Source organism: Porites lutea, chromosome 11 (assembly GCF_958299795.1).
Source record: "Porites lutea chromosome 11, jaPorLute2.1, whole genome shotgun sequence".
Classification (NCBI taxonomy): Eukaryota; Metazoa; Cnidaria; class Anthozoa; order Scleractinia; family Poritidae; genus Porites; species Porites lutea.
In genome coordinates, this window is record NC_133211.1 from 15,189,391 (window position 1) to 15,199,911 (window position 10,521).

General features: G+C 36.9%; 1 protein-coding gene across 1 annotated transcript; it reads right to left on the reverse strand.

The window, feature by feature from the left end:
* Positions 1-2,253: 2,253 nt before the first annotated feature.
* Positions 2,254-10,040, reverse strand: LOC140952641 (GDP-D-glucose phosphorylase 1-like). The gene is made up of 11 exons (XM_073402074.1): positions 9,958-10,040; positions 9,111-9,275; positions 7,807-7,923; positions 7,081-7,188; positions 6,611-6,751; positions 5,820-5,878; positions 5,520-5,622; positions 4,874-4,977; positions 3,878-4,050; positions 2,962-3,045; positions 2,254-2,634 (listed from the first exon to the last, which is right to left on the reverse strand). The coding sequence occupies exons 2-11, from the start codon at positions 9,228-9,230 to the stop codon at positions 2,513-2,515; spliced, it is 1,131 nt and encodes a 376-aa protein (XP_073258175.1). The 5' UTR covers positions 9,231-9,275; positions 9,958-10,040; the 3' UTR covers positions 2,254-2,512.
* Positions 10,041-10,521: the final 481 nt, after the last annotated feature.

Here is a 10,521-nt window from a genome sequence, read left to right on the forward strand (position 1 = left end):
GCCGGAATGTGAGTAAACAGCCAAAAAAGAACCAGACGTCAGATTGAAGCAATTTACTATAATGGTGCAGATTTTTCAACTTGAATCCAGCTTCATTAATTAAAAGGGATAGCACTTTAACACTTACACAGCTTCATTAAAAGATCGCCTATGAGCTGTCTGTGTTCAATCAAAGTTCTGCTATCAGTTCGTAAGAGAGCGCAAAAGAGAAGTGAATGCGCGTGCCTCTTTAAGTACAACATTTTCCTCAAGTGAATAGCCTTTGATTGCTACTTTTTTCATGTACCTTTGAAGGTTGCTGGGTTGCCCTGCCCCATAGTCAGGAGTATTTTCACAACGATCGCTTTAGCCCGCTCATGGGTGTGGCCTAGATTTTTTTTTTACTATTGACAACAAATTAACAACATTAATACACAGCAGAAAGTAAAAGAATAAATAAGTAAATAAATATGTCGGTAAGTAACAAAACAAATTACAATAAAAATAACCAGTATTGGAAAATAAAAAAAAATAAAATAAAAAAAACCTGTCAGTTGCTACACATATTCAGTATTGTTTGCCACAATTTTCAATACGATATTGTTCAAAAAGCTCACGTAAAAATTCCTCTAAATTAGGTTGCGTTACAATGTTCTTGCAAGTATACAAGTACTACCTTAAAGTTTTGGAAAAGTGTGGCCTAGGTGAAGCATCGCCTCTTACTTACCACGCGGGATTTTGGTTGTCATACACAAAGGAAAATTTGAACTGAAGGCAGAATGGTTTGCCAAAAAGTCTGAAACGTGGGGATATTACTTAAAAATAAGAAAACCTCATGAGATAGAGATATCATGTCGTCGGAAGAAGAGAAGGTAGATTAAATGTTATTTTGGGCAGTCTTGACTTGGCAAGTCCTGGAGGTCGGGGAGAGCTTTAACCCTTTCACTGCCAGAGTGTTTGATGGAGTTTTGTAAGGTGACTCTAACTTTTGAGTCTGTGGACGAAATCCTATGATGTGACCATTCAAATGAAACCTCTCTGCCTGTACTTACACATGGTGCTATTTGTTTTTCAAATTTTACAAAATGAAATTTGGAAATCTGGTCGAACTTTGCGTTTGGCTACATTTGGCATTGAAAGGGTAAAAATAGTGCTTCTCTGGGCACGCATGGAAAACGTATTAATAGAATCAGAACGTTCTAGAACTTTGCCGGCACCCTTGAGAGAAAAGTCGGGATTAAATGTTTTTGCGTTAACCCCCAGAGAGGATTAATTGTGAGTTAAGTGCGTTAATCACTCTTACACGTGACAGCAGTGTTGAGAGAAGCTTACTGTAGCGGGTCTGTTGCAGGCTGTCAAACGGAACTTCCTCGTCGTTTTAACCTTCTAGTTCAGGACTTGCTTCAATATTTAGGGACTGCTCAATCAGGATTTAAATTCCTTGGTAAATGAAGCAGTGTTGTTGTTGTTGTTGTTGTTGTTGGTATTCTAGATCTTCATCTTTCATCACTGGCCCCTTCTCTCACTCTGGCCTATTTTTTCAAATTATCGATTAAATTGTCGACCGGGGAGACTCTTCATATTGCTGAACAACAAATTATACTCATTAAGGCTGTAGGATCCATTTTGGAAGTTTCCACTCACGCTCCAATGCAAACCTTTACGACTAGGAATATGCTGTGTATAAGAGAACTCATAGAGAATCACGTGACATCAACCTTCATGGACTCCATAGCTAGCTGCATGAGCTTGGCTAGTCGCCAAAGCCAACTTTCAATCTCTAGTTCTCATTTAAAATGCAAGTAAATCAATCTAATTTTATCTCCTTCCTTTATCTTTACTTTAGTCCAACCAACTTTGCGATGTACGCCTCTTTATAGGTTAATTTGTTATTTCCAACACATATCAATATTAATGTCGTTAATTAATCGCTAACTTCCCTTCACCAAACCAGCACGTTTTGAATGTAGCCCGCGAGCAGAGTCTCTTGTTGTCGTTTGTGGTGGTGAAACAGGCAGAGAAGAGGAAATCAGCACAAGGGGGCCAGTGCGACTGGTAACTTCATTTAAGACGAAATGTTTCACGTTTCATTTCAAATGGTAATGAAGAGGGCATGTTTGTAGTTCTGTTGAAAGGATAAGGAACTGGTTGAAATTTAAACGTAGTAACACGGGCTCTCCTTGGACTTCTGGATGCATGCAAACAATCAACTGATTGATTGATTGATTGATTGATTGATTAATTAACAATTGATTAATAGTGACTAGTAAAAAATGCAATTCAAAAATGGACTTAATTAAATAAGACCTACATACACAATGTACAAAAGCATAATACTGATAACCTAAGTTGAACAGTGATGATTAGAAAACCCAGTGGATGGTTATCCCTGATATGAACACGGATGCACTAGCAAGTTCGATCGTTGTTGCTGACCAGACTTCAAAGTCTTTCCCCAAAAAATTACCACAACCGGAAAGAGTGCTTTTACACCAATACTACAAGATTTGTCCGAGAAATGCAACAAGCTAATTTAATTTCTAAGTAATTCTCTTATTGCCTCCCTGTGCTTGGCAAACTCTTCTCCACGTAGCGTAGCTCGTTTCATGTATTCACAAAATTTTTCCTCGCTGAACGAATTAAATGTCTCTCTTGCTGAAAGAGCAAAAAAAACAAAAAAGCACACAAATGAAAAGAAAATAATTGTCATCATTAAGCAGAACTTGGCCCGACGTAAGGGAATCCAGATTCTGGAATGCGGGAAATTTTTGCTTGTGAAATCTGACTGTAAATCTGGAATCGAGCAAATGTTTGCTGTGAGATCCGGAATCCTGGGCTCTGAGGAATCCAGAATTCCACTAACGATTAGCATCCGGAATCCAGTACGTGGAATCCTGAGTCTTGCATTCCCTTACGTGGGGAGAAAAACTTATGACATGCACTCAGCTGAAAAGAAAGCAACTTATAAAAGCGGATTCTCACTTTCAACTGCTACAAAGCCACCTAATTCACAGACAGCCATAGGTCGTTCGTCTGATTCCGCATACGAGCTCTTCACCTCGGAACCTGTCAATACAGTTACATAGTAGAGTTAGCCTGCGTAGCTGGTTCCATAAAGATACTAAGTTCTTCCGTGTGTTTGCAACAGTATGTACTATTGTTGCTGTGGCACTAGATGGTTTCGGATAAGCTAGCAAGAGATCTTAATTAAAGAAAAAGTGATTTGTAAAAAAAAGGATTTTTAAGGAGAACTTAAGAGAAACTGTGCTATTTAATCACAGTTTTCCGGTTCTGCGGAAAGACAGACATAATCAATGCGTGCTAATTCTAGTGTAAATCAAAGGAAAACGGAGGGTGGGTAGAAAACGAGGAGCTAAGACCTAATACCCAAAAACTCGATATTTATAAGTGATTTTGACGGGGGTCTTCGTTTTTGGGTCTTAGGTCTTAGGTCTTCGTTTTCTACCCACCCGGAAAACGGATGCTCGAAAGTCCGGGCCATAAGGAGGAAAAAAAACCTAGAATCGTACTTTACAGTAAGAATAATGAACTTAGCTAATAACAGAAGAATATAAAATTGTTTTATGTCTTTGTTTTAGAGTGGTTTTCGTTTGAGTGTCGTAAAACCAAAACCAAAGTAATTACTCTGGCCAATCACATAGGACACAGACAATACATTGAACCAATCAAAACTCGAAGTAATTACATGTGGCTGACGCAAAGCGCGGGAAAATGCATGCGAGCGCGTCACAATTGGCTTTGGTTTTACTTCTGATTGGATGAAAAGGTGGCGCGAATCTTTTAAGCCAATCGCATCGTGTAGAAAGTGCAAAACCAATTACTTTTCGACACTCAAATGAAAACCGCTCTAATTGTTTTAAGTCTTTGTTCTACTCACCAGTCACAGCATTTCGAGGCCAGAGGAAGACTCTGAGGACAGACTGTTGCTTACTTTCCTTGTTAACATACCCATTTATCAGCGCTTTTGAGGTACAGGCTTCTCCACGCATAATAAGCCAAGTATGTGCGACCTCGTTTTGTATAAAATAAGACGACACTTGGTTTATTTTTCTGTGAACAAAACGACAGCCAAGATTAACCGGCCGTGGGGTCACTTCGATCGTTCATTTTTCTAACGGTTGCGTGGTTTTGTACTAATTATGGCAGGAATTTAGAAGTTTGCGGGGGTGTCATTTTGTGAAACGCTAGGTTAATACGTTTGCTAACATGCTCGGTGAAATCGGCACTTTCAGAGACTTTACATTTCGTCACCTCGGCCTTGAAGGTTCTTATGTATATATCTGAGATTTAAACATGTGTATAATAAATTGCATATCATACATACAGTATGTTATAAATAGCTTTTATTCCATCATATTTGTGCAAGCATTTTAATTTTTACTTTTATTTCTTTCGAGTTTGATTGAACCTAATCATGTAATGTTTAAAATACGAACAGCAGTGTTTTTAATATAACTGGTTAAAAATACTACTATCAAACAACAGTAAAAGCAGCCCAAACCAGGCGTGCGACGTGCGTTTGTCTCAGTACTTTAGCGTGACATTATATAGAACTTCTATTTTAACGCTTTCCGTTGCGCATGGAAAATAGAGTAATAAAAAAATTTAAAACAAGAAGAAGAAAAAAGTAATAAAAGATAAACGTAAGAATTATAGCTGAGGTAATTACAAAAATCTGAATAACTTTCTGCTCTAATCGTAGGGGGATTAGATTGCAGTCCCTTTTGGAGTAGCCGCTATAGGGTAAAAACTATTGCTGAAACTGTATATACACGAAAGTTTTATTTCCTCCTCTTTTTCTTAACTAACAGAAAATACGATCAGGGGATGCTATTAAACAGTGTAATGAGTATTACAACGTTTCGCTCCTTACCTCGCTAGTAAACTAGGATTAGTGTGAGGTCCTAACTCGAAGACGAACATAGTCGCTGCATAATCTCTAACTTCAAATAGGTCTTCACAAACAGGAAAAACGTCCTACAACAATTCATCAAAGAGAGACAAAACCTCGTAATTAATGCAGGCGTACTGAAAAGGCAAACAGACAGCGGGGAGAATTAGTGGGGGGGGGGGGTGGGGTGGGGGGAAGGCACGCATGTCCACTTTGTCGAGGGATATTACTTAACATTTATAATCCCTAGTCTCCTGAAGACAATGGAGAGAATCTCGGAACGTGGGTTGAGTCTAGTCTCCTATATGTAGCTCAAAAGCCTCCACCAAAATTACAAAAACAAAGAATTCTCTCTGGTGCTCCCACTCAAAAAGATATATCTTAACCCACGGGCACTTTTCTTCACAGAACGCCAGCAAATATTTCAGAGATTGGAATTTTTGCCATGTTAATGCGTGCGGGGGATGGAATGGTAATGAAGAATGAAAGGTCCTTAAACTAACAGGCATAAATTATAGCTCATCTCGGCCATAATTATTTCCCTATGTTAAATGTTTACTTCCACAGTACCACAAAAAGAAAGCATGGAAGCCGGATAAAATGCGGCAAGGTTGTCTGATGAACTCACCACCGTCTCAAGATAAGATGGATGTTTATTGTACCACACATGGAAATGTAAATGATTCACTGAACAGTAAGCACACAGGCTGTTAAAACCCAAACGGAATCCTCTACAGAAAAAAAAAGTGAAACGCATGTTAAGAGGATCACCTACCCTGCATTAAGGGGACATGAATGTCATTAAGTCCTTTGCTTTTCTTCCACAATTTCTGGTAAGCAAATCTTAATTAAAAGGAAATCTTCACAAACTTCACAATGTTTTGATTTCATGTAATGATCGTAATAAGTTATTGCTATATTAGTTTACCTGTGGCTACTTAACATAGATGTCTCCAGCCCAAGTAATATTGCTTCTTCAGTAAGAACCTAGCAGTTTATTACAAACATACAGCAATAAGTGACAAGATGGTACTGGTAAGTCCACAGAATCCACCACCTTTCCCACCTTAATATTCAGCATGTACAAAGCTGTACACTGACATGTATGCAAACCAGAGATTATCTAAGTTAAGTGGTAAAACTCTCTAATAAAAAAGCTAATGATCTGATAATAATTAATTTTATTATCCTTGAAGCACTTAACATATTAACATGTTTAATGCATTTAGCTGTTGGTTGAATGAATCCTGTGTCCCTAGATTTCCCAAGAAAGATCAGTCAGGTTTATTAACTAAAAGGAGGGTTCAGTTGGGTGGGGAGGGGGGTAGGGAGAGCTTGACCACATTTTTGTTCATTACGGGATAAGACCCAAGTGACAATAATGCCTAAAGGTTTTTGGTTTTGGTACTTCAATTAAGGGTAGAAAATTGCATGGAGAGTTTTGCATTTCTTTTTTTTTTCACTTTTAGGAGTTCTTAAGAACTCGCTTAAATATGTCTGTGTGTTCGAAATTGAATTGCAAATATTTGGAAGTGCACGTTGATTTTTAAGGAGAGAAAATTAAACCTCCTGAATGAAAGAAGAGAGAACTAACAACAAACTTAAACAACATATTGCACCAATGCCGGGGTTTGAACCTGGTCTACATAGGTGGTTAAAGACTTTTTCTCAGTAAAGCCAAAATCAAATCTGAAAGTGCCAAAGACACTTTACAGGTACCTGTGGAAGACAGGAGTTTACACTTGGAACCAACAGAGAATGTCCATATTCCATAGGACTGACATTAATTATCATGAGATGGTGATCATCATTTGCACTGACAGCTGCAGTATTATGTGTTGGACAAAGCTCAAATAGAACCTATGGGTACAGTAAAGGAAATAAGACATTTTGGTTAACTTGTTTTAAGGACTTATATGCCTCCATTCTTAGTACAAGGATTAGCTACCCTACAAGAAAAAGTTTATTCCTGGAAGATGATTGAGTAATAGCCTGCATATAAAGTATTTCCATGTGGTTCCACAGAGCAAAGAATGAGAAACTTGAGTCAAAGACCACTCGTTCCATTTTTGGGGCAGCCAAAACCAAAAAATCCCATTTCTTGCCGTTCCTCTGTCTTTCTTTGCTCTGAAACCACATGGAAACGCTTGCTACTCAGACTAATTTAGTAAAGACAACTATGACCTTACCTCTTTACTTTGCACTTTAGTGAAGTTAAATTTTTCAGGATTGAATGGTTGACTAACACTGTTCATTGGATCTGGTTTCCTTCGCTGAGTAAAACGTAGCTCATTCAACTGTCAAAACAATCGGTGAAAACATAATGATACGTGTAGCTGATGAAAAAATTTATAACTTCTTGTTTGCTTTAATTTGATGCCTTTTTGTGTCTATGAAATTTCTACATTTTTCAGGGAAATGAGCTCTCTCTTTTTAGACTTGTGCAATATTAATAATATTTCGTACTTTTTTGTACACCAGCACTGGGCTGCTATGACATTATAAATCCCATACACAACATACTAATAATTATACATGAAGGCAAATTACTATCCTTCAAGACCCTTCTGAATATAAAAGATTAAAAAGACCCTAAAAAATAATAACAACACCACAAGACACTAGCTAACCAACAATAGTCGCTGCAACACCATTGAAGAAAGAGCTGAGGTATGTAATATCTGGTAAATAAGAGAGTTGACTGTAGATATCTTACAATCCCTTCAATTTTTGTTTTTGTTTTGTTTGCTGTTTTACTCTTTGCATAGTTATTTATGACAATGGCTAAACTACTTGAACTTAATGTAAAACTGAACCATAACAAAATAATATACATGTGGGCCACAATATTCCAAAGATTTTGAAAATCATCACTCAAAAAATTAATAGACAAGATCATTGAAAACTCATTTTACCTGGATGTACAAGAAAAATTTCCCAGGTGCCATCCTTCCTTCAATTTTATCAAGTCTGTATTTGAAGTATCCAGCATCTGCTGCAGCATTCCATGTTTCTGAAAGTTCTTTGTCAAACTGAAATTTAAAAGAAAATCAACCATGTATTAAAACTAAAGACACAGCATTATTCACAAATAAAATTTATAACAACCAGAAGTAAATTAAGCAAAATATAATGATAATATCGAATTTTTAAAATTGTATTTCAATAATCATTTTCAAGCATAAAGCTTATTATGTCTGACAATAATGTTGTACATCATAATTATGTATGATGATAAACTTGAAACAATTTCCAGAGTAATAACTTTTCCATAATCAAAATTGTATAGGTAGGAACAGACTATTTCCAACACTATGTGTGGATAGAATAATAGTTGTATGTAGAACCCAATAAATTACGCTTCTTGTGACTCAGGAATTTTATCACCAAGCAGGCAATGTACATAATTTTATATGAATCAAGCAAATCCTGTGTTGTGATTGGCTAACCAAGCAGGCACTGTTAAGCCTATCTTATATATATATATATATATATATATTTTTTTTTTTTTTGCCATAAATAGTTCCTTTATTTCCCAGCCTTGATCTGTCAATAACTTGGCCAGTATCTAGCTGTATTAATCTCACTCTAAGTCACAATGGACCAAGCTATGATCTTTTAATCCCCACTTTCTGTAAACAAAACAATGTTAACTCTCACTTCTCTATAGATTGAGACAAATCTTTGCTTATACAATTTTTTGCCTCAGTAACATAAGGCCAAGTGCGCAGTGTTGGTCATCACAGCTGTAACAAAATAGGTCAAATTTTGTCAATGTGCATCATGCTTGCACAATAATTGGGCATAAGAAGCTGATAAACGTATATTGAGCCTGGGATATTTAAGCTTGTAAGAAAGTCAGTTTTGTATCAACAAAGCATTTTCAACTACACGATACTTTAGTTGAATTTACGACCCCAGCATACTAAGTAGTTTCAGAGACATTCTCCCTTCAAAGCTACAAATTTTCAAAGACTGTCTGGCCTGGCAATCTGGCAGTTTTTAACTGATGCTATATTTCCTCAGATATTCAGCTTGCAAAAATTGCTCCAGTTGATTGAAGTTAGTTTGTATATTTATACACTGTATGATGAAGCCTTCTATGGGCAAATTTATATACAAATGAGCAAAACATGAACAGTGGAGTTTGTAAACCAAGCTCAGATATTTTTTTGCTTTGTACAGCACTCGGATTCAGGTTACTTTTAACGTTTATTACCTTGCTCAAGTAAAGCCCATTTTGTGTTGTATTATTACTGCAATGATAGCTTGGCCATTGAAAATCTTCATAAGTATAGAAGAATTGCCTTCCAGATGATATTCTCTTTGCAGAGGACATAAAAGCGGTTTGTTGGCTTACTACGTTTAATTGAAGACCTGCAATCTAGAGAATTACATGTAATAAATGATTATGCTCTTACATTAACATAAAAACTGTTGTCATGTTTATTCTTACACCAAGGCTGGGCTACCTGTTACTACATTTGTATGTTGTTAGGAATCACTCAGTACTCAGGCTGACTTACATGTAGGCTTAATGTATTTTCTTCCTTTTTCTTAAAAAAAAATACTTAAGAAATATGTACTTAAAGTACGTTTTTTGGTTGTCTAAAAAGCAAAGGCTTAGCTAGGAATTCATCGCACAGATTTGAACGCCATCAAAACGAGACAAGCCCATAAAAATAACTGAAATAAGTCATAAACAACTGTCGCAGCTATCACGATGACATAAGCTTATTCTCAACATTACAGTGACTATACATGCATGTAAATTAAATACAACCAATGCTAAGTTCCGTCGGTATTAGGCCATGACTGGCCAAGGAAGCCTTCGAGCAGGCTTTCTGGTGTGAACAGGCTTTCGTTACGAAACGAGCCCAACACTAGAAAAAGGCCCAACATAAAAGCCTCTTCTCAGGTGGAATAATAGTGAATAATACAATGTAAGATTGATGCAAGTGTAAGAATTAAAAAATTATTGACACCCACAACAATGGTTTTCGCAACACCCAAATTATTTGAAAAAAACACTGAAAAGAAAAAAATTACAGCAAGTATAACATTACCTTATTCAAACTGTGAAGCCCTATTACGTAAAGAATATCGCATTTTCTACAAAGAGAACCGGCGAAACCTTCCAAGCATAACATTGAACATTGTGAAGGCCATGGTCACTAAGCTATGTCACAGGAACGTCAAGCCACTACGTGCACAGGTCGGAAATCACCTAGTACTCTACAGGCTCAAAGGCTATCACTGGGTTCCACTACCTTTTCCAATTTCTGGTTGTAGCTTCGGAAAAAAAAACAATATAATTGTGGTATTTTGGGTAGTATTGGTCACGTGATGTAAGATGATGTAAGAAGGTGAAATAAACAGTTGCTACATATGTTCCTGGCATACGCACGTGTGTTTATTTGTTCCTCATTGCTTGCTTCTAAAATCCTTCAGAATACAAAATTGGCGACGAGGATGGGATCCTCAATGTAAACAGAGTGTACACATGGCTGTAATCGTTGGTAATTTAGGTCATTTTGACGAGAAGTCCGAGAAATTTAGTGATTATGCCGATCGATTTGAAGCACATGTTGCGGCGAATGACATCGACGATGACAAAAAAGTAAATGTTT